At 53.0% G+C, this 24,839-nt stretch overlaps 2 protein-coding genes across 4 annotated transcripts; one reads left to right on the forward strand and one right to left on the reverse strand.

Annotated features, from left to right (window-relative positions):
• The first annotated feature begins 7,321 nt into the window (after window positions 1–7,321).
• On the forward strand, window positions 7,322–17,268 carry PTOV1 (PTOV1 extended AT-hook containing adaptor protein). Its single transcript, XM_063089882.1, has 14 exons — window positions 7,322–7,457; window positions 7,663–8,081; window positions 10,748–10,885; window positions 11,028–11,110; window positions 11,180–11,237; window positions 11,328–11,435; window positions 13,502–13,657; window positions 14,376–14,465; window positions 14,592–14,665; window positions 14,745–14,802; window positions 15,470–15,574; window positions 16,412–16,609; window positions 16,711–16,780; window positions 17,140–17,268. Exons 2-13 carry the CDS (start codon window positions 7,911–7,913, stop codon window positions 16,720–16,722), a joined length of 1,251 nt encoding a protein of 416 aa, XP_062945952.1. The 5' UTR covers window positions 7,322–7,457; window positions 7,663–7,910; the 3' UTR covers window positions 16,723–16,780; window positions 17,140–17,268.
• A 1,167-nt stretch (window positions 17,269–18,435) lies between these two features.
• PNKP (polynucleotide kinase 3'-phosphatase) lies at window positions 18,436–24,591 on the reverse strand. Of its 3 annotated transcripts, XM_063089874.1 has the most exons (18): window positions 24,458–24,591; window positions 24,041–24,199; window positions 23,341–23,387; window positions 22,958–22,982; window positions 22,683–22,807; window positions 21,791–21,870; window positions 21,648–21,705; window positions 21,431–21,538; window positions 21,084–21,155; window positions 20,009–20,057; window positions 19,849–19,919; window positions 19,685–19,777; window positions 19,502–19,598; window positions 19,356–19,417; window positions 19,004–19,113; window positions 18,830–18,917; window positions 18,679–18,740; window positions 18,436–18,598 (listed from the first exon to the last, which is right to left on the reverse strand). In XM_063089874.1, exons 2-18 carry the CDS (start codon window positions 24,189–24,191, stop codon window positions 18,481–18,483), a joined length of 1,416 nt encoding a protein of 471 aa, XP_062945944.1. In that variant the 5' UTR covers window positions 24,192–24,199; window positions 24,458–24,591; the 3' UTR covers window positions 18,436–18,480. The 3 variants fall into 3 exon arrangements, with proteins under 3 accessions (XP_062945944.1, XP_062945943.1, XP_062945945.1); XM_063089873.1 differs by having other exon boundaries at window positions 22,683–22,982; XM_063089875.1 differs by lacking the exons at window positions 22,958–22,982; window positions 24,458–24,591 and having other exon boundaries at window positions 24,041–24,057.
• Window positions 24,592–24,839: the final 248 nt, after the last annotated feature.

A 24,839-nucleotide genomic window follows, 5' to 3' on the forward strand; every position in this document is an offset into this window, starting at 1 on the left:
TCCGAACCCATGGCCTTGGTGTTATCAGCACCGCACTCTCCCGAGTGAGCCATGGGCCAGCCCTCCAGCAGGGTTTATACCTCAGCTTCTGCACCAGTTGCCTCTGTGATCTTGGGCAGGTCCCTGCACCTGTCTGAGCCTCAGTTTCCCATACTTCAAATAGTGACTACCCCATAGGAGTGGGATAAAGAAAACTACATCCTAGCTCCCACAGTCCTTGATACAGAAGAGCTGCTGTTGGCCACTGTCATCACTGGCAAAAACGCACTTAGAAGGCAAAACATAGTGGGCAAAATTGCTTCAGAAAAATGCATTCCAATTTGTAAAAATCACCAGTGTCCATAAAGGTTATAATTGAGTGAGTGACTGGTTGAGAACATTTCATTTTTGACCAATTTGCTTTTGGATCATGCATCTGGCTGGAAGCAAGACTGGGAATTCATGAAAACTCCAGGGAAATAGATCTGGTGGAAGTGGCAGGACATAACTGAAAAAATAGTTTTTTGAGACAAAAATGCTAAAACACCAACAGGTTAAACCTGCCTTAGGTGAGAGAAAATGCCCACCTGCCACCTCTGGAAAAAAATAATGAGAAAAATGACACCTAAAAAGGGATGTTAAGAGAGTATTCATTTCGAGGTATACCAAACTCACTAATATGTATTTTTCCACCATCTTGGACTTTAAAAAAATTACCTTTTAACATGGATTGAATTACACACATTCTTAGTTGCATAAAGATGAAAGAGCTCCGGAGTGGGAGGAATAAAAAGTGAAAGAGCCCCTTTGCACTTCACTCCCCCTCACCCGCACCCCCTGCCCCCAACACCAAGCAAACCACTGTTCCTCTTCAGAGGCGGCTATTATCAGTTTGATGTTTGAATTTACATGCATACGGTTGTAGACACATTTATAGTTTAGTTTTTTTACATAAGTAGGGTCAGTATATGTTTTTCTTTAGCTTGCTTTTTTTTTTTTTTTTCCCATTTAAGTAATGGACACCTGTCCACATCAATCGCTATGTGTGGCTCTATGTCCTTTCTCCGAATGGTTGCCGCAAGTCCGCTAAATGGATGCATTCTAATTCCACAAACCATCCTATCTGTTATCTGTTGCTGTGTAACAAACCCCATTCACCACCACTCAGTGGCTTAAAACAAACATTTCTTGTCTCAATTGCAGTGGGTCAGGAATCCAAGCTTGGCTTAGCTGGGTGCCTCTGGCTCAGCTGGGTGCCTCTGGCTCAAGGTCTCTTGTGGTTGTAGTTGGTGTGTCGCTGGGGGCTCCCATCTGAAGGCTCAGTGAAGGAGGCCTGCTTCCAAGCTCACACACTTACATGTTGAAGGAACTCAGTTCCTCACAGGTGATTGGGCCAAGAGCTTCAGTTCTTTGCTTGCTGTTGGCTGGAGGTTGTCCTGCGTGTTTTTTTTTGCCATTGTCTGCCTTTTCATAGGGCTGCTCACAGTGTGGCCACCAACTTCTCTAGAAAGGAGAGAGGGCACCTAAGATGGAAGCTGAGGTCTTTTAGTACACTAATCTTGGAAGTGATATTCCATCACTTTTGCTGTGTTGTGTTCATTGTAAGTTACTAGGCCCAGCCCACGCACAAACTGAGAGGATAATACAGAAGCATAAGACCAGAAGGTTGGGGTCATCATGCTGCCTGCCGCACCATATTTGGGCAGGTGGGTAGTCATGCAGTGTTTCACTGTTACAGGAACTGCTGTAGAGGATGAGCATATATGTGTATTTTTTTGCTCGCTTGTGCAGGCGTTCCTGTGGGATACATTCATAGCAGCAACATTTCAAAATTGTGTATGCCAGTTTTATTTATATGACTTTTAAATATTGAATTTACTTTTTGCATATATAAAAACTTCATATGGTTCACATTTTCAGAGGTTCTAGAAACTGACCTGATGTACAGTCAGTCTCTCCCAGCTCCCTCTGGAGATCGATGACCAATTTCTTATGTGTCCTTTCAGAAATATGTACAAGCACGTAGAAACAAATAGAGAAATATACTTATTTTCTGGTTTTTCTACCCAGTGGCAGCCCACTTTGTTTCTGTAGTTTACTTTTTTTTTTTTTTTAATCTAATATATCTTGAAGTTTACACCAGGACAAAAAGCCTTTTTTAATTTTAAAGGCTGCATAGGAGTCTCTTGTGTGAATACTGCCATTTCTTTAATCAGTCCCCTGTTGTTGGCCTTTTAAGGATGTTTCTGATCTTTTGGGGTACCCATTTTAAACCGACAGAATTGCCAGATTGCCCCCTCCAAAAAGCATCTTGCCTACCAACAATTGTATCAATTTGTCTCTCATCAACTGGTGCAGATCACACTGGCAGCCAAAGGGGCTGGGCTGGAAGTATACATCTCAGTGCTCCAGGCCTCTGAAAGCGAGGCAAAAGGACCCTTGATTTGTGGGTGGGGGAGGGGGGGTCTGGGTCTTTACCATCTGGAAATGCTAGGAACAGCACTGAAGGGCAGGCAGTAGCTGAGAGGCAGATGAGAGAGGTGCTGCAGTGAAAAGGGTAGGAAGGTCCTAGCCTGGAGCTGATGGCTATGGGCAGGCCTCCTGCAGGAGGGACAGAAATGTGAGGATGCCCACTCCTAATGCCCCTTGTTTTTTCTAAAGTGGCCCTCCCCTCCATCAAACCACATCCCTCTTTGATTTACTGTTGAAAATTTCCCATCTTGGGCCAGCCCGTGGCTCACTCGGGAGAGTGAGGTGCTGATAACACCAAGGCCGTGGGTTCAGATCCCTATATAGGGATGGCCGATTCACTCACTTGGGAGAGCAGGGTGCTGACAACACCAAATCAAGGGTTAAGATCCCCTTACCGGTCATCTTTTTTAAAAAAATAAAGATAAAAAAAGTTCATAGAAGGATTCATATTATTATTTTTTTTGGTGGCTGGTTGGTACAGGGATCTGAACCTTTGACCCTGGTGTTATAAAACCTGGCTCTAACCCATGTATTTATTATTTTTTAATTCTATTATCCGTGAGATTTTTGGTTTTGTTTTTTTGGTGGCTGGCTGATATGCGGATCCAAACCCATGACCTTGGTGTTATCAGGCTGTGCTCTAACCAACTGAGCTAACCGGCCAGCCCTCCATGAATGTTTTGAAGTACCCCTTATCTATATCAGGATAGGCTGGGTTATGGAACAATAACAACCCCCAAATTGCAGTAGCTTGAAATAGCAAAGGTGGATTTTCTCACTTGTGCTGCATTGTCAGCTTGGAGCACATGCTGATAGATCTTTTTTTTTTTTTTTTTTTTTTTTTTTAAAGATGACCGGTAAGGGGATCGTAACCCTTGGCTTGGTGTTGTCAGCACCACGCTCAACCAGTGAGTGAACCGGCCATCCCTATATAGGATCCGAACCCGTGGCCTTGGTGTTATCAGCACCGCACTCTGCTGAGTGAGCCACCGGCCGGCCCTGATAGATCTTGAATGTTGCCAAGCGACACAGTAAATGTTGCTTGACATAGAGAGTACTTGTCTCCCACTGGCAATTACATGCTCCAGGCTGAATACACATATGTCACTTTTGTTCATATCTCATTGACCAGAATTAATCATCGGAGGGCCAGCCCGTGGCTCACTTGGGAGAGTGTGGTGCTGATAACACCAAGTCAAGGGTTAAGATCCCTTTACCGTTAAAAAAAAAAAAAAAAAAAAGGGCCGGCCCGTGGCTCACTCGGGAGAGTGCGGTGCTGATAACACCAAGGCCGTGGGTTCGGATCCCATATAGGGATGGCCGGTTAGCTCATTGGGTGAGTGTGGTGCTGACAACACCAAATCAAGGGTTAAGATCCCCTTACCGGTCATCTTTTTAAAAAAAAAAAAAAAAAAAGAATTATATGGCTTCATATCTCATTGGCCAGAATTAATCACGTCCCCACCGAACTGTGATGGGGTCAATTGCTGGACAAGTGGGGAGCTAGAAATACTCATATATGGCACATAGCACTAGTGACCACCTTAACATTTTAAACATTTTATTTTAACCAAAAACATTTAAATAGACATCTGTATTTTTTCTATATTTAGAACCAAGACCTTTTCTTTCATCTTGATTTTTTTTTTTTTTGGTGGCTGGCTGACATGGGGATCAGAACCGATGACCTTGGTGTTACAAGACTCTGCTCTAACCGACTGAGCTAACCGGCCAGCCCCAAGACCTTTTCTTTCAATGTCAGTCTCCCAGTTTGCATAAAATATCATATTCTTGTATTAACTGCACCCATAAACCACAATAAGTCATCTCATTTTTTTTAAAGTGCTTGTCCCCCCAGTGGCTTGAGAACCTAAAAATGTTTATGAAGCAAACCAAGGGCTGAGTCTTCCTAGGTTTTTATAAGCTTTTCCATTCAGTCATTTACAGTTGCTTTGTGTGAACCTAATTTGGCAGCATTGTTTCTTTATTAGCAACTCACCTTTATTCTTTTCAATGCAAGCAACTGATTGCATATAAACAACTCTCTTGCATTAGTATTTCTTTAGTTTTGTAGCAGATTAAGTCAATAATTTAGGAACAACTGGCATAGGATCCCCATACTGGCCAGCCACCAAAAAACCAAAAAACCAAAAACAACTGGCATAAACAGGTTCGGGAACAAACAGCTACCTCTCGGCAAGTACTCAGCCTGACAGATGGGAACAGAACTGCTTAGTCATAACAGTAGCCTGCTAGTCTGGACAGTGGGTTTTACAGATGAAATGGAGAGTGTCTTTCAAATTGGCAAACTGGGTCCATGAGATGGTTTTAGAAAAATATAGTATTACTAAAGAATTTTAGCCTACATTTTCATTTCATATTCTGACATGAGTTTCCATTTTTCTCAGCCTGAAGGGTATGTATCCTGGTATATGTCTTTCCACACTTGTACAACCCTGAGCCTTCATACCCATACATGTGTCCTGATACGGTCTGAAGGATGGGAAGGCATTAACTAGGGAGAGAGCAGAAAGGATGGACAAGAGGTAGTCTGGAGAGGGCAGCAGGGCCAAGGCAAGGAGTTTTGATTTAATTCTAAGGGTACTGGGAAGCCATTGGAAAGTTTTGATTAATGGAGTGAGTCAAGGTGGCAAGAGTTAAGAGGTATCATCCAGGCAAGAGAACTTGATGATGGCTTAGACCAATGAGAATGGGAGAAGCAAGGATTTGGGGAGATTAAGGAGGCTTTCATCTATTTTTTTTTTTTTTTCCCCATCCTTCCTGCAGTCAGCAGTGGGGTGTCCTGACACGGGTGATTGGCAGGACTCTGGAGGTACCTGTTGATATCTGACTTGCAGTCTGTGTCCAGGAAGCACTAACTCCCCATTTGGCCCCAAACCAGGTCAGATTTGGGGTTCAAGGCTGGGCTCTCGTCAGCCCTGGGAAGCCCCTGGGCCAGGCCTCTCCTTCCACTTCACTGGACACTTCTCTGTCTTCTTTGCTGGTTGCTCCTCGTGGCCATGATTGCTAAAGGGATGGAGTGTCCTAGTTCCAATCTACAACATGCTCTTCATGATCTCATTCAGTCTCATTGATTCAAACACTGATGTCTCCTGAGTTTCTCTCTCCAGACTCATATCTACATTGTTGAGGTAACATCCCAAACAGAAGTAAAGATTTCCTTCCAACCTGCTCTTCCTACAGTCTTCTCCATTTCAGTACGTGGCACCTCTCTAAAGGCAAAAACCTTGGCACCCCTCTCTCTACACAAGTTCTTTGGGCTCCAACTTGAAAATAAATTGTGAAACTGACCACCTCCACCACCTCCACTGCGGCCATCCTGCCCACAGTCCACCCCATTTGTGCCTATTGCCACAGGCTGCTCTCTGTTCTCCTGCTTCCATTCATCCCTGACAGTCTTATTTTCAACCCAGAAGCAGGTGGAATCCTTAAAAAAAAAAGATTTAAGGTTAGCTCAGTTGGTTAGAGCGTGGTGCTGTTAACACCAAGGGCCAGGGTTCAATCCCTATACGGGCCAGCGCCACAAAAACAAGCAAAAGGTTTAAATCTTTCCAAAGTTATTTTTCAATAGGTAACACTTGCATATGGTAAGAATCCCAAATAGTCTAAAAGAGTAAACTGGGTCTCGTTTCCTTCCCTGTGTTCCCCACTCCCTCCCCTCCTTCTCTCCTTAGAGGTGACTATGGATGCCAGCTTCTTTTGTAGACTTCTAGAGATATTGTGTGTGTGATTTCTATGCATTCTGTGAATGATTTGTTTACAATGTAAATGAGACTGTCCTCCTTTGCCAAAAACTTTCTGGTGGTCCCCAGCAAAGAGAGACTGAGATTTTTTTAATTTTTTTCCTCAGTTTTTAGAGACTGAAATTTAAATTCCTGCCTATATCCTACAGGATCCTGCCTGTAGCACCTGGCCCCTTCCCACTTCTCAGGGCTCTCTTCTACTCCATGCCAGCAACACTGGCCTCCCTTCTTTTCCTTCCCCTTTCATGATTTGTGTCCTTGCGGTTCCCTAATTTTAGCACACTCTTCCAGCCTACGTGGAATTGCAGGCGGCACAAAGGTCATTTTCCTGACTTCCCCTGCTAAATTTATCTCCTCATGGTCACCGTCCCATCGCCCCATGCATTTGTTCTAGTTAACACTTAACACGACTTGTGATTATTTGTTTTCCCCAATGGACCGTGGGCTCTGTGAGGGACCTGGTCTAATTTGGTCATCGCCCAGCATAGAACCAGGCAAAGTACTAAGAATGGATTTGTCTTTTTTTTTTTTTTTTTAAAGAAAAGCTGACATTTGAGTAGTTACTGTGGCAAGCATCGATCCTAACACTTTATTAACTCATTTAATCCTCATAACTACTCTAAGGTTAGATATTATCCACATTAAAAAAAAAAAAAAAAAAATAGAGGGCCGGCCTGTGGCTCACTTGGGAGAGTGCAGTGCTGATAACACCAAGGCCATGGGTTCGGATCCCTCTATAGGGATGGTTGGCTCACTTGATGAGCGTGGTGCTGACAACACCAAGCCAAGGGTTAAGATCCCCTTTCCGGGTCATTTTTTTAAAAAAAAAGGCAAGAAATCTTACACAACCACTAGTGACTACGCAGTCATTTAATTTTAGTTGAACGAATGACTGAATTAACGAATTGCCGGGCAGACTTGAGTGACAAGAAGTTTGGAGGAGATGCTGGGGGTGGTGGGCAGAGCCTGGGCGCAGGCCATTGGGTAGGCAGCTAGGACCAAAGGGGTCTCTTGGGACCGCTGGCTCCGCCCAGGCCGCGCGGGGGCCATTGGGAATGTGATTTCCTCCTCCCTCCAGCCACGTCACCGCCTACAAACCTTAAGCGCACCCCTAGTGCTTGGTGCGATCTGTACCCCAGGCCTCTTGGCAGGTTGCCTCGCCCCCAGATCTGTCATTCCGTCCTTCCCTCTTTCCTGAGGTTTTCTGGTATAGTCTCCCGGCTCCGCAGCCCGAGGCTCTCCGTAAGTTCCCACCCCAGCACGGAGCCAGCTTGTTCTAGCTTTTTCACCTAGGACCCCCCCCTGCTTTGGTATGATCTTTCGCTCCCGCCACGCCCCCCTGAAGTTGTTTCTCGCAGTCTTCACAGCTCCTCCCCACCTTGCTCGGGCGGCCCTTAATATCTTCCCATTTGCCGGCTTACTCTCACACACCCTCTTCTTTTCCTAGGGCTCCCCCAGGCCTATTTTGGTACACTCCCGCCACGCCCCCTCGTGGACGCTGTTGGTACGCGCCGGCTCCCCCTCTCGCCGCAGTGGTTTAGCCGCGGCGACCCCTCTCTGGCAGCGTGTCCCCCGCGCTTGGTACGGCTCGGCCCGTCTCCCCCGAAGCCGCGCACCCGCGCCCCTCATTCGGTGGAACCCGCAGCCCCCTGTGTGGCCCCCGGCAGCCCCCAATCCACTCGGCCCACGCCCGCCATGGTCCGTCCGCGCCGCGCCCCGCATCGCTCTGGCGTTGGGGGCACCCTCGGGGGTCGCGGCCGCCCCCCACGACCTCTCGTGGTGCGTGCTGTCCGCTCGCGATCCTGGCCAGCCAGCCCCCGAGGCCTGCAGCCGCCGCGGATTCGGGCCCGCTCGGCCCCTCCCATGGTGAGCCCCCCGCCCTTTTTCCAGAGCCTTCCACGGCTCCGCCCCCGCCGGCCCCTCCTCTGGGCCCACGCCTTTGTTTGCGACCCCTTCCACTTTGGGGTCTCCTGTGGCGCGAAAGGTGGTCTTGCTTGGGACCGGTTTCCCCCATGGAGCCTCCGGTGGTACGCGCCGGGCTCTTCCCTTTGTTACGCGTTTGGGCCGGGGTGAGGTACGGGGGCGGGACGGGCTCAAATTACTGCTGACTCCGCGGCCCAATTTAAACGCAGTGTGGGGGGCTGGCTGGCGGGCCGAAGGCTGGCGCGCGCGCTAGTTTTTCCAATTAGAAAGTTGATCTCTCTTGTCAGGAAATCTGAAAATGGGGGAGGGGGCCGGGGGACGGCGGCGGGCGACGGGGGGCGTGTTTTGCACGCGCGCGCCCAGATGTTGCGCACCCGGGGGCGTTCTCCCGCAGGCCCGCACTGTGTCCATGGCTTGCGCACCAACGGTTTGCACCCTCTCCAAGATGTGGGATGCATTTGTGGATTACGATGAGCCCAAACCTTAAACGTAAACGTTCAACTTTGCAGTTACATTGGGCTGCACAAACTTCCCCACACCTAAAGCACGCACATGCTTTTCAGAAATTCTAAAGGCTTACCTGGGTGGTAAAAGTGCACGTCTCGATGTTTCACGCACAAACTATGCAGTCGCTTGCCCGGATGTGAGATTTCCCCTGCGCTTGTGCTCAAGCTCACCTTAAATACAGCTCCCGAACGTGTTCTGTAGTCAAGGAGGCTTAAATAGGCTTCTATGTGTCTTAAACGTAAATACCCAGACTCTGGTCACCTTTCCAGAACTTAAACATACCCCATCACGCCACTGCTTTCCCTCCTTCCTGGAGCATTCACATCTAGTTGTTCAAAAATGCTTCCTGGGTTCTTAAACTTACATCCTAAGACTTTAAAACACCCTCACAGTACTAAGAAGGCATCCCTGTGCAGTAAACAACATATTAGATGCTAATTAGCACGCATTTGCCCAGGTGTGAGATTTCGTTTAGGTTTACATTTAAGCCTAGTCCTTAAATGTGATCCTACCACTTTGATGAGCTCATCTGCTATTGCACAGGTATACCTGGGTTTCATGTATGCATCCTGGTTTTTACATTTATGGCTTCAGGTCCAAACCTTTCAAGTCCTACCTGGTCATCTTGCCCTCCCAGGCAAGCAGCTGTTAAAACGTAAGCTGGAGCTTACATTGAACCATTCAGTGGTTAAGATTATCGTTAACCTAATCTTAAACCTATCTGTGTGGCAGTAAATGCATATGCGTGTGGACATCTATATAGTCCTAAAACACACATGCAGTCCAACTATCCCACGTTCGAGCACTCTGTTATGTGTTCCTGTGTGTTGCAAGTATACCCCCAGTTGTGGGCTTTGACTACATTTCCTCAGATGCAGGACATCCTAGGTGCGTGTGGTACCAACAGATCGGGGCTTCAACTCTGCTTCTGCATCTCAGACACTCCAGCTTTAAACACACTCCTACACCTGACACCAAGATGCTTTCTCGTTTTCTTTTTGATCTTGTACGATTGTCCCAATCCCAGAATCACTTGTCCAGGTGGGGAGCATGCCTTGTTTAGGGTTTTTTTTTTTTCTTTTTAAACCCCCACAAAATAAAATTTTTCCTGTTATTATTCTAGGACAAAAGATCTCCAGATGTTTCATGGGAAATTTGGAAAATACCTATTAGTAATAATATTGATAAAAAGTAACCACATTTTTTTTTCCTGCCTGGAGGCACCTTCTACTAAGATTTTCATTGGTTTCCTGCTGCCAGGGTGATTCCAAAGCCTTCCTTTTTTGCTTTTAGATGTTGTTGATTTAAAAACATCTGTGAGTAGAATTTGTAGCTCTGCTTGGCTTTATTGCTGGAATGTTCTCCTGGTGTTTTGCAAATGCTTTGGCGTGCAAGACCCCTCCAAGTGTTGTTACATCCCTCTTCCGAATGGCTCCCCACTTCTCTGTCTTTCTCCTGGATGGCTCTGTTCCTCTGTGTGTTTCTCGTCACTTCCTCCTTGCCTCCCTGGGGTCATCCTGAATGGCACAAGGGGAGGCCCACAACTTGCCAGGAAAGATTGGCACCAGCCACAGGGAAGAGTTTGAACTTTCTCTTGCGCGCAATGGGGAGCCTTAGAAGGGTTTTGAGCATGGGAGGGCCAGGGCAAACCAATGTGTGAGACAGACACAGCTTGTGGGGGCTGTGGGGAAACTCCCCCAGCCAGTTGGCTTCTGAGCTGGGTCTTGATGAAATGATCAAGCTGCAGAAGATGAGTTGGTGGCACCTCCTATGGGGGCAGGGTGGCATTCCAGGCTGAAAGCACACCTTGAACAAAAGCTGCAGTGGGGGAACTGGCTGATGGCTTTTAGGAACCCATTGGGCCAGTGTTGAGGTGACCAGTGGTCTCTAGGATGGGAAGGTTTCTGGGGGGGTGGCAGAAAAGGGACATGGGGGTCAGCCTCATGGGGTCTTGATTGCTGGGGCCAGGGGTTTAGATGTGGCCCTGGGAGTTCTTAGCAAGAGATTTGGGTCTGAATATTGGGACATCTCCTCTGGGGTATGTGGAGACTGCCTGTCCTTGCAGCTTTTCCAGCCTCTGTCTCCCTACTCCTCTGCTGCAGGAAGGTGCCCGGGTCTTTGGGGCTCTGGGTCCCATCAGTCCCTCCTCGCCTGGTCTCACCCTTGGGGGTCTGGCTGTGAGCGAGCACCGGCTCAGCAACAAGCTACTAGCCTGGAGCGGTGTCCTCGAGTGGCAGGAGGTGAGCGAGTGGGTCTGTGCCAGGTCCCTTGTATACATACTGGGGCCGGGGGCTGGCCCCCAGGATCCCCTCTGTTCCTATGGGTGGGGTGGCAGGCCTGGGCATCGAGGCTGTGTCTGGTGACTCCCTGCTGCTCCCTCAGAAACGCAGACCCTACTCGGACTCTAATGCGAAGCTGAAGCGGACCCTCCCCTGCCAGGCCTACGTTAACCAGGGCGAGAACCTGTGAGTGCCTGGAGGACTGGGGTGGGCGGGTGGCTAGGGTGGCCCTCCCTGACTAGCTCCTTCCTGCAGGGAGACTGACCAGTGGCCACAGAAGCTGATCATGCAGCTGATCCCGCAGCAGCTGCTGGTGAGACCCACCCCAGCCCACCCCAGCCCGCTCCTCAGAGCACCCTCATGCCCCAGTGGTGACCCAGTGGTGTACCCTTGTCACCCTCAGACCACACTGGGCCCTCTGTTCCGCAACTCCCAGCTGGCACAGTTCCACTTCACCAACAGAGACTGCGACTCACTCAAGGGGCTCTGCCGCATCATGGGCAATGGTTTTGTGAGTTGGGCAGGGGGCCTGGGGCAGGTTTTGCGGGTGATGAGGGAGGGCAGGGCCCCTTGTGAACACTCTGGTGACAAAGCTCAGTGGGAGGCAGAACTCTTCCCAGACAACCCAAGGCAGGGGGCCAGGGCCCAGACTATCTCCCCTGTGGATCTGGGGTAATTGTTCCCCCTCTGGGCATCTCAGTCCCTATGTCTAAATTATGATCTCAGGAATTCTTAGAGCAGGGAGTGAAGGAGCTCACATAGTGAGAATTGGCCATCAGGGATGTGAGCAACAGAGGGAGCTGGGCTGGCCATGCTGGGGCCCAGGAGCCTGTTGGGCATACAGCACACGGCAGGGACCTGGTGAATGGGCATGGCCAGGGGAAAGGATTAAGCTAGGAGGGAGTAGTTTATGTTGGGGCTCAGATTCCTCCTCTGTAAAATGGGGCTAACAATAGGCCTTACTTCGTAGGGTCACTAGGAGGCTGAACTGAGTGAGTTTGTTTAAGGGGTTTGAAACAGACAGAGATGATAGTGTTTACTGAGGGTTCATTAAACATGAGCTGGTAGGATCATTAGAGGGCTTGGGATTCAGACACAAGGCGGGGCAGGAAGAGAGGGGCCTGGTTGTGGAAGGTGGCAAGTGCTGGCGAGGGGGTGGAGCGAGTCATCTGTTCAGAATGCTCCAAGGATTTGGTTCTGGGCTCTGGGCTCGTCCCCAGCTCCTGTTACCCTTTAGGACCCAGCCAACCGCCTCCATGGGCTACAACGCCTCATGTCCAGGTGGCTCCCCTTTGAGGGAAAGGGGAGGGCCTGGACAGACCAGGGCTTGTGACCAGCCTGAGGTCTCTTGGATGACTGATCACCCTTCACTCAGCACTGTTTGTTTGTTTGCTTTTTGGTGGGGGGGGCAGCTGGCCAGGGATCCAAACCCTTTACCTTGGGGTTATCAATAGTACACTCTAAAATCACAATGAGATGAAAGGAAAAATAAAGTAGAAAAACAAAACAAACGAAAAGGTTAAGAAAAACCCACCATGCTCTAACCAACTGAGGTAACTGGCTAGTCCCCTAAAAAGTGAAGTTTGCTGCATGTAAATGTTGTTTCTTGTTTGGGTTTTTTTTTTTTTTGGCTGCTGGCCTGTAAAAGGGGATCCGAACCCTTGATCGATCTCGGTGTTACAGTACCTTGTACTAACCAGTTGAGCTAACTGGCCAGCACCATTTGTTGAAGGCCTGTGTCCTGCCCCAAAGTCCCCAGTCTGCAGGGAAGATGGATGTCAGCATACATCCTCCACTTTGTGGTTCCAGGGTGGCCAGAAATGGGGGCTCTGAGCTGGTGGTCCCTGGGCTGGACCTGGGGTCAAGAGAAGTTAGGCTGGCAGTGGAGGGCAGCAAGTCCTGGGAGGTGGGCCAGTGGGGACATGGGTGTTATGGGAAGTGCACACTCCTTGGTCCAGACACCAGAGAGATGGGGACATCTGTTAACCTCATGTCCTCTTATGTCCCTTCAAAGAGTCAAGAGCACCTCACTAGACAAGCATTTATGTAGCACTTTTATGTTATCTTATGAGTTATCCCATTTTACAGATGGGGAAACTGAGGTCCAAAACCAGGAGGGTGCTTGACTTAGGTCACATAGTTAGGAGGTAGCAGGGCCAGTTTGCAACCAGCAGTTGGCCTGACTCTGGGTTCCTAACTCCCAGGCCAGTTTGCCTCCATTAGGCGGGCCCAGGACCAGGCAGCAAATGCTAGCCCGGCTCAGTAGGGCAGGGCCAGTGCCAGGAGGGAGATGGGGCCTCTCTGGATCCTCACACCCCAGACGTGGGTCTCAGGTGCCACTTTTAACCTGAGAGTCATTGCAGGCAGGGGCTAAAGTGCACATCACATACTCCTGGAAAGTCAAGCTGCAGCTGTAGCCCTTCATTTAGGACTCAGCCTTGACTTTAAAGACTTCTGTTCATTGATGACCTCCCTCTGTCCTTCCTCCAGACAGGGCAGTCTCAAGTTAGCACGGAGGGGTGAGTGGCCCCATCAGCAGGGCCCCCGGGCCCCTGACCTGCTGCCCTCTCCCCGCAGGCGGGATGCATGCTATTCCCCCACATCTCCCCCTGCGAGGTGCGTGTGCTGATGCTCCTGTACTCGTCCAAGAAGAAGATATTCATGGGCCTCATCCCCTATGACCAGAGTGGCTTCGTCAATGCCATCCGGCAGGTCATCACCACCCGCAAACAGGTGTGCCGGCTGGGCTCAGCCTGCCCATGCTCAGGGGAGAGAGGAGTTAGGCTCAGGTCTGCCCCCAGCCTCCTAGTCAGTGGACACGGGCAGCCAGATACAGTGTAGGCAGAGTGTGATGTGATGGCAGGAGCAAGGAGCATCAGAGAAGTTGTGAGGAGGTGGTGGCTTGTTCACCCCAGGACTTGATGGGAGAAGTCGGTTAGTGAAGCTTTGAAGGGCTGGAGGGGCAATAGAGAGTGGGTCCAGGCCGCAGGGAAGCTGCCTGTGGAGCAGGGCAGGTGAGTGGTAAGTTAGACATGCTCGTCAGGGGGAGGGTGGTTGTGAGGCTGGGAGGTTCTGGATGGTGACCATGTATCCTGGTTCATGCTTTACTGATTATTGATAGTGCCCCCTTTTCTCAAAAGTGTCCCAGCTTGTATAGCAAATTATATGGTTGCCCAGTTTAATTACAGGTAAACTCTGGACTTTGTAAACCAGGTGAGGGGCTGGGGCTTGCCTTACGGCACTTGGGAGCCATCAGGAGGGCTGTGAGCAGGCAAGGGGCAGGGCCAGCTCTGGAGAGTCCCCTGGGGATATGGGGCTGATAGGCCAGGGCAAAGAGGAAGGGTTGGGAGGCCCTAGAACAGCATCGAGGTTTCCTAGGAGCCTCTTCTGGGAAGTTCCTGGGGCGGGACCCCTCTGCATGCATGGTCCACCCCATCTTCCTGTCCTGCAGGCAGTGGGACCGGGTGGTGTCAATTCAGGTCCAGTCCAGATCGTCAACAACAAGTTCCTGGCATGGAGTGGAGTCATGGAGTGGCAGGAGGTGAGCCCTGGGCGGTCCAGGGACCTCAGGACCTCCACGTTCTCACTGGCTCTGGGCTGTGAAAGGAGTGCTGGAGTCTGGGCATCTCCCACCCCTGAGGTCTCTTCTCTTCCTTTCCCCCAAAAGCCCAGGCCTGAGCCCAACAGCCGGTCCAAGAGGTGGCTGCCATCACATGTCTACGTGAACCAAGGGGAGATCCTGTGAGTGTGGGGCTCAGGGGTGGAGGCCACATCTCGGCTACACGGGGCCTCCTGACCCTCCTCTCCTCATGCCCCACAGGAGGACTGAGCAGTGGCCGAGGAAGCTGTACATGCAGCTCATCCCGCAGCAGCTTCTGGTGAGTGGTGAAGGGGAGGCTGTGGGGGTGCTGCTGGGGCGCTTCCTCAAGGAGGTACCCCTTGAGTTGCCAGCGGGAGGAGGAGGAGAGTGGCCGAGGCAGAGGGACTGTGTGTGCATGGGCCCTGTGGCTGGCGGCTGACCGTCCAACGTGGAGAGCAGGGGCAGCAGGTCCTGCAAGCCTGGCTTTGAGGGCTCACAGGAACTGTCCCAGGTTTTAAGCTGGGGTGAGGCCCTCAGACCTGGTGTTGGCTGTTGTGCAGGGAAGGAATGAGGCAGGGTGGGGTGGCCGTGTACTGTCAGAGTTGTTACAGGGAGAGACAGATATGGAGGTGGTCTGGACTTAGGTGGTGGCCGCCAAGAATGGGCAAAGCAGACGGATTTCAGACTGGCTTAGCAGTTCTGGCAAGAGGCTGGGATGGGTTGAAGAGTAGGGGGTGGATGACAGGACTCCAGGTTCCCTGTGTTTACGGAGGTGGCACTTGAGATGAGGAAGATAGAAAGGAGAACAGATTGGTGTGGCGTTGAGGGATGTCTGGGTTTTGTTCCTGGGCCTGTTGGCTGGAGCTGGCTGGTCAGGGAGTTGGGAGGCCATGGTGGGAGAACCGAGAGTGAGGTCCTGGACTCCAGTGCCCCTGGTGTCTGTCGCCCCCTCGACATCCCCACAGACCACCCTGGTGCCGCTGTTCCGGAACTCCCGCTTGGTGCAGTTCCACTTCACCAAGGACCTGGAGACGCTGAAGAGCCTCTGCCGGATCATGGACAATGGCTTTGTGAGTGGGGCCCAGGAGGCGCCCAGCTGGGATAGACAGAGCCAGGTCCCTTCAGGGGTTTGAAGACTAACATGAGATGAATAAGTGTTGGCCCCCCCAGGCGGCGCACGCAGGGCTGAGGCCCACACAACCCCTCTGGCTCTGGTGACTTGCAAGTCCCTGGAGCTCTCAGCCTCAGTTTCCCCTCTGTAAGGTGGGATGGTGATCCCTGTGCAGGAGCCAGTGAGCTCCATTAGGGACAGTCAGCATTGTGGTGATGGTTATTACAGAAAACCACGTCTGCGCTGCCACGGCAGACCTGTGGTCATGGCAGTGGGACTGTGGTGGGAGGGCTGGTGCTGTCTCCAGCAGTCCTGCCTCCCTTTCCCTTGGAGCCTCGGCTTCCCCTGGTAGAAAGGAAGGGGGGCTGCATGAGGTGGGGTGCTGCACTGTGCCAGGCTTGCTGGGGCTGCCACCACAGCCACCTGCCTGTTGCACGCTGGCGTGATCTTAGGCGCATCCTGTGTATAGTTTTGGAAGTGCCCACTTCAGGGCCACTGTGACCTCCTTGGAGCTTGTTGGGTGCAGATTCCCAGACCCCTTGCAGAGAGCCTGCTGTCCTCAGCCCACCTGTTGCTCTTGGCCTCTGTCTCCTTGTCTCCAGGTGGGGGTAATAATGGTGCCTACCTCCTGGGGGACCGTGAGGATAGAGCAGTGAGAATGCACGTGGCTCAAGGTGTGCTCTGTGGCACCAGCTCTGGTCTGAGGGACACTGACCCGTGCAGTTTGAGTCCATTGTGCCAGGGAGGGTCATCTGTGTCAGGGACCATCCCATGACATGTGCCCTGCACCTGCCAGGCTGGCTGCGTGCACTTTTCCTACAAGGCCTCATGCGAGATCCGTGTGCTCATGCTCCTATACTCCTCGGAGAAGAAGATCTTCATCGGCCTCATCCCCCATGACCAGAGCAACTTTGTCAATGGCATCCGGCGCGTCATCGCCAACCAGCAGCAGGTCCTGCAGCGGAACCTGGAGCAGGAGCAGCAGCAGCGAGGGGTGAGGAGCCCCCAGAGCCTGGTCCCACCTCCATCCCACCTCCCTTGCTGTCCTGTCCCTCCCGCTGCTGCTGACTCTGCCTTCCTCACTTCCTCCCACAGATGGGGGGGTAGTGGCTACCCCCAAGCTGGGCCCCTTCAGGAGTCACAGATGAGGCCCCCACAGAGACTGGTGAGTGGCGACTATGTTGAGAGCAGGGTAGACCCTCAGACACGCCTGGGGTTTTGAGAAGAAGCAGGGGGATTCTAGCCTTGGGAAGCCCAGAGCAGAGTAAGAGGCATGGCCATCCCCAGCAGGCCAAGGCCTCCTGGGAAAGTCCAGCCTCACCCCCTGCAGGGCCAGGGGGTTCCTGGGGCAGCTGGAGGTGCAGTTTCCAGAACTGGGCAGGGCGAGGCTCTTCTCTCAGTTCTCTGGGGCCCTGCAGACTCATGGGACAGGCACAGCAGGGTGTGGGTTCTATGCTCCGGGACCTCAGGGGCTCCTGGGAGCCGCTGTCCAGCCCCTCCCACCTACATTCCCCTGCCTCCCAGGTTGGATGCTTCTGAGCAGGGGCCCCTGGGGACTGCAACTGCCCAGCGACATGGAGGACAGAGTCCTGAGGTCTCCCAGGATGGTCCCCACCCTTGTATGTTTCCCCAATAAAGCCTTTTAAAAACCTACTTGCCACCTCTGCTCACTGCCCAGATGCCTGGCAGCTCCCGGCTCTGTGTGGAAGGACTTATGTAGTCAGAGATGCCATGGCCAGAGAGAGGCCAAGCCCTTCTCCCATAGCAGCAGTCCTCAGACCTGAGTGCCATAAGGGTCCCCGGAGGGCTGGTTGAATCCTGATGGCCAAGCCCAGACCCTAGGTTTTTTATGGAGTCCATCCAAGTGGAGCCTGGGGATGTGTGGGCCTAGTAAGTTTCTAGGAGGCCTGGGCTGCTGGTTGGGGGCTGTACTTTGAGATCACTGTTACCTGAGCTGGGAGGGAAAATGGGATTCAGCATGGATCTGCCTTGAGTGACCTGGTGTGGATCATTCCCCAGCTGTGACAAGCCAGGGATTGATAAGCGGACCTCGTTTTCAGGGCCCAGACATGTCTGGTCCATGTTGGAAGTATGAGGCTGTGCTCTCTCTGTGTGTCCGTCCTCCCTGTTTCCAGCACCTACTGCCCAGTGCCTCTGAGGCCACTTTTGTTTCCCTTTGGATTCAACAGGCCTCATTGAGCTGTATGCAAAAAAAGGCAGACCGGGGCAGTTTTTGCCTCCTGGAACTAGTCATGCAGCAGGTCTGGCTGGCCTAGGCACTCAGGTCCAGGACCAGATCTGGCTCTGGGCTGCCACCCTCAACCTGCACTGCTGCTGGTCCAGGGCAGGTCAATGCCCGCTTCCCCTGGGTTCAAGTGCAGTGTCTAGAGCCCTGAATTTTGTCCTCATTGGTCACCAGCCTGGCCTTGATCCAAGCTCCAGGTTGTGTCATGCAGGCTCATTTGCTGGTTCTGGAGAGGGACCACTCAGTGCCTGCCCTCCAGATTTCCCAGCCTCCCTCTAATGTGCCCATAATCAGGCCCAGTGAAGCCTAAATCCTCTCTGCAGGGACTGATGTGGGCCACCTGCTTGGTGCTAGGCAGAATCCTGGATTCCGAGGAGGGTTCACTTCCTAAATACCTGGGATCCTGGCAGGGGCAAGCCTGAACCAGTCCAGGTCCCCGTCTTTCTGTTACCGGAAAATGTCCCTAAAGCCTCCTTTTGTGCACAAAACAGAGGGCCTCCTGTGGGTCAGGCTGCAGGCTGTGGCCTGTCCCCCAGTGAGGAGCACCCTTCCTCCCAGCACAGTGCTGGCCAAGCTTGAAGAAAAATGCTATTTATTATGGGGTGAGGGAGCAGGGCATCTCAGCCCTCGGAGAACTGACGGTACAGCCGCTCGAGCTGCGGCTCCAGGTGCAGCCGGAACGGGATATCCAGGATCATCGAGAAGCCTTCGGCCAGCGTCGGGGCCTCGAACTGCTTCCTGGTGACAGATGGGGGTGGTGAGGGGAGGCCGGACCTTGTCGCCAGGCGCCCTGCCCCAGGCCAGCCCAGCGGTGGTACCTGTAGCTGTACAGGACCATGTCCGACACAGGCGCGTGAGACGAGCCGGTCATCTCCCGGAACTGCGGGGGAAGGGAGGGGAGGGCGGTCAGGCCCGGGCCTGGCGGGCGTGCAGGGCGGGGTGGGGAGGGGCGTGCGCAGCGCTGCCCACCCGGTTGTTGTGGCGCGCCTGCTCCAGGGTGGCGGTGAAGAGGAAACAGCGGCAGGGGACACCTGCGTCTCTGGCGCACTGGATGTACCTGTGGGGGCCAGGAAGGGGGTAGGCTGTCAGCAGGTCCCCGCTCACCCTGCTGGAGGCCTCCCACAGAGCCCATGGCCCAGATACCTGGCCCGACTCGGGACGTCCGGGTTTGTGTTGTCAATCACCACCCGCTTCCTTTGCTTTAGAGCTGTCTCACATGTGGTCACACAGCGCTGCCACGAACCCAATGTGTCCTGAGGAGAGCAGATCACAGACGGGGTGCCAGGAGACCCAGGGGGAGAAAAGACCCTGAGAGGGGAAAAACGGAGGGGAGAGGGGGCAGGACACCTAGAGAGAAGGCAGAGATGTAGCAAGGAGACACACAGTGATTGGGGAGGGAGGCTGGGCCCCAAAGACTAGATAGGGGGACAGGGACAGGGACAACACAGATGGGGGGTGCCACTAAAACAGCCCGGGGTTGCAGACTGGGCCATACCCTGTTGACGTGGATGTAACCAGCAGACACAAGATGCTCCTTGAGGAAGGTGGTCTTCCCAGCTGTGAGGGGGTGCACAGTATCAGTGGGTGCCCTAGGACCCAGGAGTTGGGGGCTCAGGGCATCCAGGGCTCAGGGCATTTCACCTCCAGGGAATCCCACTGCGATGACCACCTCTGGGTCGGAGCTCAAGAGGGAGTTGGACTCGGGGAGGCAGAGAGGCCCTGAGGAGGAGACAGTCCTCTGGGAGGGGGCAGACAAGATGCATGAGACCCTCACCCTCATTCCCACAACCACCACCACCACCCTCCCTATCCCTCAGGCCTCACCGGGTCAAAGGCTGGAAACTCGAAGCTGGCCACCGGCCACTTAAGAAAGAACTCCTCAGGCGTGGCGAAGGGCAGGCCAAGGTTGAGTGCAAACTGGGGGCCAGGGTGGAGGTTAGACGGGGCGGGGGCTGGGCTCCTGGGGGGCAGGGGGCAGGAAGCCTCACCAGGCGGTCCGCACAAGAGAAGTCTTTCTTCTTCCGCCCAGGGGCCCAGTTGGCTGGGCGTCCAGCTGCATCTGGAACATACACAGGACACTCCCGTCTCCACCAGCAAGCTTGGAGATAGGGGTCCCAGGCCAGCCACAGCAGCCCCCAAGGCCCTTACCTCCCACGAATACGCTGTCCCCGATGGAGATGGGCACTCCCTCGTTGGCCTGGGAGAGACAGGCAGTGAGGAACTCCTCATTTCTGATCTCCTCTAACCTTTTATGTCCTCACCACCATGTCTCACCCCTTTCACTGCCTCCACCTTGATCATGAACTACGCAGTAGCCTCCTTGCTGCTCCCCTGGCTTCTGCACCTGCCCCCAATTGTTCCCTGCGTGGCCACCAGACAGTGCCTGTTCCCACCTATGTCAGCTCACATCTCCCCTACCCCTCTTCTTGGAGCACTCCAGTGGCTCCCGCCTCACTCAGGGTAAAAATGAAGTTCTCACTGTGGCCCACAAGGCCCCACCTTCTCTTCCTCGCTCACTCAGGTCCAGCCAAGTGGGCCTCCTCACTGTCTGTAAACATGCCAGGCTCAGTCCGACCCCAGGGCCTTTTCACTTGCTCTTATTCCAGCCTGGACCACTTCCCCCAGATATCCAGGTGGCTGTTTCCTTCACTTCCTTTAGACTTTTACTCAAATGTCACCTTGGCAGACCGGTTAGCTCAGGTGGTTAGAGCACAGCCTTATCCCCAAGGTCACGGGTTCGGATCCCCCATACTAGCCAGCCACACAAAAAACCCAAAAAAACCAAAACCAAAATGTCACCTGCTCAGAGAGGCCATTCCTGACCACCACAGCTAAAATGACACGCTGCCTTATCTTGCTGCACCCTCCTGCTACTTTACGCACCAGTCTACGCAGTTACGGTTGGCTGCCCTCACTGCTACGTGAGCACCGGTGAAGCAGGCGTGTCTAACTCAGTAATGTCTTCAGCTCAAGAAGTGGCTGAACTTCAGAACAAATGAACACAAGAATGGATGAGTGATTTCTCTCTTGACCACTGTGATTTTTAGAGTTTAAGAGTGCCGGCCTCATGTACCAATAACTATGATGTGACAGCTAAAATTAAAACAGAAGGTGTGGACCAAGAGGGGAGAGGAGAGGAAGAAAGAGGAAGAGTAAGAAGGAGTCTGGAGTAAGGAAAAGGAGAGCGCCCCGGAGGGAGGCCAGGTAGAGAAGTATAGCTCACTCGCTCCTGCAGATGGTCCCACATGCCGGTCACTGGCTTCCGGTACAAGCCTGTGTGCGTGGCTACCAGCACCTGTGGGCGGGAAGCACGTCACACGCTGACCTCAGCTCCTCCTCAAGCACCCAGTGGATGCTGTCCCAACCCTCACCAACCCAAGGAGAGCTGCCCAGTGCCCCAGAATTTGTAGCTTATGATGGGTTTCTGTCAGCATAACCCCACCCATGGCCTCCACCCCTCACTCCAGGTTCTCTGTCCCCACACAGACCCCAACTATGGTCCCTTTCTTATGCCTTCTCTCTGGATCTCTGCCTTCCCACATAGCCCCTCAGCCTCCCTTTCAGCCATACCTGGAAGGAGACCCCCAGTTTCTCCACCACAGCCTCCACCTTGGCCTTGAACTCCTCTGCTGGCAGCTTCCCTCGCCCAATGCCCATCTGGTTGGTGAAGATCACCAGCTGGAGAGCAGATGGGTGTCACCAGGTGCCCTCCTTTCCAGGGCCCCATCAGACCTGCAGTCTGGCCATGCCTGCACACACATGTGCACATATATGCACATGCACATACCTTGTAGCCCTCCGCATCCAGCTCCCGAAGCTTACGTGGAATCTCTGGGTACAAGATTCTAGGGCAGGTAGAGAGTGGCAGGGGTGACCTGAGGCCTGGAGGACTCCAAGACTCACTCACTCCCTTTTCTGGCCTGTTATCACCTCCAGTCACTGGGGCCAGTGGGAAAGACCTTCCCAGAGCGTGTGGTGATGAGGGTCCCATCCAGATCAAAGCCGGCCACCTGGCATCGCCAAGAAAAGAGGAACAGCAGCATTGTGACACCTCTGGTCCTCCTCACTGAAAGGCTGATTCATGCCAACACGTGAGGCAGGGTCTATCTTACATATGGGGAAAATGAGTCACCGAGAGCTTACTTGTCTTATATAAGGACATGGCACAGCAGGAATGTGCATCCCAGATACCTGAGAGTGCAGAGCCTGAAATCTTAACTTTACTGTCTCCTATTGCTCCTACACCCCCGTCCCCATATTTCAATTTTTCAAATGAGGGTTAATATCTTGCCCATCTTCCTCTCCTGGCCTTCTCCACCTCAGAGGGTTAATAACCATGAACATAAACAGGAGCAAAGCTTTGTGTGCTAACTACATGTCAGGGATTGTGCCACATGGTCTAATGGATTCATCATTTAATTTGTTTTTTGGCCACTGGCCTGTATGGGGAAACCCTTGACCTTGGTGTTACAACCAGCTGAGCCAACTGGTCAGCCAGATCCGTCATTTTGGAGGTGAGAGAAGTGGAGCTCAGACAATGTGGTGGTAATAAAATTTGAGCTCAAGTCTCTCTGGACCTCAGAAATACTTGTTACAATAGCTCCTGCTGAAATGGTCATGGTCATTGTTGATTGCTGGGTGGTTGCTGTGGGTCAGGCAGGAGCTGACATACATCACTTTCCCTGAGTTTGTCATCAGGCCCATTTCAGAAAAGTAAATAGAGGCTAAGAGAAGTTGAGAAACTTGCCAGGGGCATACAGCAAAATTGGAGTTAGGTCCCCTGTCTGTGTCAGGCTCGCTCAGCACTCAGCTTGGCCCTCACCTTGCCCTGGGGTTTCACCCCAGATGCTGTGAACACTAGCAACTTCTCGAAGTTCTCCCAGCTGGGGGATGACTTCCGCATCCGCTTTGTCTGCTGCTCAGGATCCTCCTCCTCATCTGGGGCCACTGGAGGGGTGCCAGGTGGAGTATCTGACTGGGATTCTGGTGTGCTGGTCTCTTCCCAGCGCAGGGTCAGTGGGTGGAGCCCATTGACCAAATACAGCGTGTCCCCCACCCTCAGAGGGCCCTCCAAACCCGGCTTCAACTCCTGGGTACCGGCAGTTGAGGGGTTGACTCCCAGCTGCAGAAGAAGAGGGAGGAGCTGGGACTGGCTCCGCTCCCAGCAGGAACCTCCTCCAATTAAATACTCTGGCAAAGGATTTGCTTCACCCACCAGTCAGAACCCTAAGCCCCACATCTTTACTGTGTACCACCAGTCAGCGCTTTGGAAAAGTGACATGCTTTCAGTCTTGTCCAATTTGAAAGTGGATGGATGGATACCCCAGGGGGAAACAGGCAACACTTCTTTCTTTACTGGCCACACCACCTTCTCTCCCAGACAATCAGATTTTTCCAGTGGGCTTGTGCACTGCTGGGTTGCGGTTCTTCCCTGACACCTTCCCACCCTGCCTTGCTGCCCTTTGCAGAAGCACTGGTACCTGTTTCACTGCCACTGTTCGGGTCCCAAGGTCTGCCACCAGCTCCACTGAGGGTTGAGAGGATGGAGTCAGGATTTACATCCTTGTATGACTGGTTCCCTCATTACTGGGGAGCGTGGCCAGCATTAGGCCACAGATATAGGACTGTAGCATCCATTCAGGAGGAAGCAGGAGGCAGTTTATCTCTAAGTGGAACTGGCTCCTTGACATGCAGTAGCCAGATAGAGGCCCTAGAATTGCCTGTGACACTGATGGTTGCCTAGGGACAGGGCGGATACTTTATGGAATTGGCTTCCTCGACAAAAAGTGTGGTTAGATGCAAGTTCTGGGCTTGGCCCGCTACCGTCCATCCCCACCTAGCGACATTTACTTTTCTCCACATAATCGGCTCTCCTTGACAAGGGTCGTAACCTGTTTCAGGCTTTCACAATGGCCTATGAGCATCCTTCTCTGCCCAGTGACAATTCTCCCGGGATTGGTTACATGCTCTCTCCCCCAAGTGGTCTGGCTAGTTCCAGGTCAGGCACAACCTTTCTTTTCCTGTGCTCCCCAGAGGATCCTACCAACTTCGGGCCTGGCTGCACCACGCAATAACCAAGCATCTCCATTACGGGATTAACTGTCCACCTTTCCGATGGGCTGTGTTTCCGCTCCCGAAGCAGGCCCCGTCCCCCCCAGCTCAGAACCCGCCCCCACCCACCTTGGTTTCTGGAGCACTTCCTGTCCGTGACTTGGGTCAGGGGTCCCCGGCCCAGCACCAGGGCTTGCCGGTCCGAAGGCAGGAAGATAGGGGGCGCTCCCCCAGGGGGGCTCTCCAGCCACAGGCGGCCCTGAGCCCCCACCTCAGCCATTCTGGATGCTGGCCCAGGTGGAAGTAGGTAAACGAGTTTGAGTGGCAAGTCGCCTTAAATTGCTGCGGGAAGTCCCGCCTCCTCCCACACCCTCCACCAGGAATTCCCTTCATCCGCTAACGGCTCCGGAAACCACCCCCTCGCCGGCCTGTGGCGCTGTTTCCCAGGCGACGACGCCGGCTCAGTCCCTCGGCGAGTTGGGATTCCTACTTCCCAGGGACAGGCCGAGAGGCTGGCGTATGCCCCCGCCTCGCCCCTGCTCTCACCCGGATCCGCCGCTGGGGCTCAGGCGCCACTTCCGACTAAGGAGGCCCTGCCCGAGGCGCTCTGCTGCAACTGGGCCGGCGGCTTCCAGTTCCTTGGCGGACGGAAATGATCCGTCCTCCAGCGGGGGCCGGGCCTGGGCTCCTCCCATGACAGTAGCCCCACCCCTTCCCAGACCTCTAGCCCTTAGGGTCCCTCTGCACCTGTGACCTTCATCGCTCTTGCTGTAATGGGAGGCCCCGGCCAGTAGGGGGAGTAGATCCTCCATTCACATATTTTCCTCTTTCCACTTTGACCTCTAATTTTCATCCCCTTTGCTGGAGATAGTCACAACTGTAGGAAGCTTTCTCTCCCATTAGATGATCATTGTCAGTTGAAGAAACC

Source organism: Cynocephalus volans, chromosome 3 (assembly GCF_027409185.1).
Source record: "Cynocephalus volans isolate mCynVol1 chromosome 3, mCynVol1.pri, whole genome shotgun sequence".
Lineage (NCBI taxonomy): Eukaryota > Metazoa > Chordata > Mammalia > Dermoptera > Cynocephalidae > Cynocephalus > Cynocephalus volans.

Bases quoted from the DNA above. Each gene is read 5' to 3' on its own strand.
- PTOV1 (XM_063089882.1), top strand. From the start codon at position 7,911: ATGGTCCGTCCGCGCCGCGCCCCGCATCGCTCTGGCGTTGGGGGCACC. The intron at 11,238-11,327 runs GTGAGACCCACC...TGTCACCCTCAG, and splicing joins TGATCCCGCAGCAGCTGCTG to ACCACACTGGGCCCTCTGTT. The intron at 13,658-14,375 runs GTGTGCCGGCTG...CCTGTCCTGCAG, and splicing joins TCATCACCACCCGCAAACAG to GCAGTGGGACCGGGTGGTGT.
- PNKP (XM_063089873.1), bottom strand. From the start codon at position 24,191: ATGGCTGAGGTGGGGGCTCAGGGCCGCCTGTGGCTGGAGAGCCCCCCT. The intron at 23,388-24,040 runs GTGGGTGGGGGC...CTCAACCCTCAG, and splicing joins GAAGTGCTCCAGAAACCAAG to TGGAGCTGGTGGCAGACCTT. The intron at 19,778-19,848 runs GTGAGGCTTCCT...CCTGGCCCCCAG, and splicing joins TCTCTTGTGCGGACCGCCTG to TTTGCACTCAACCTTGGCCT.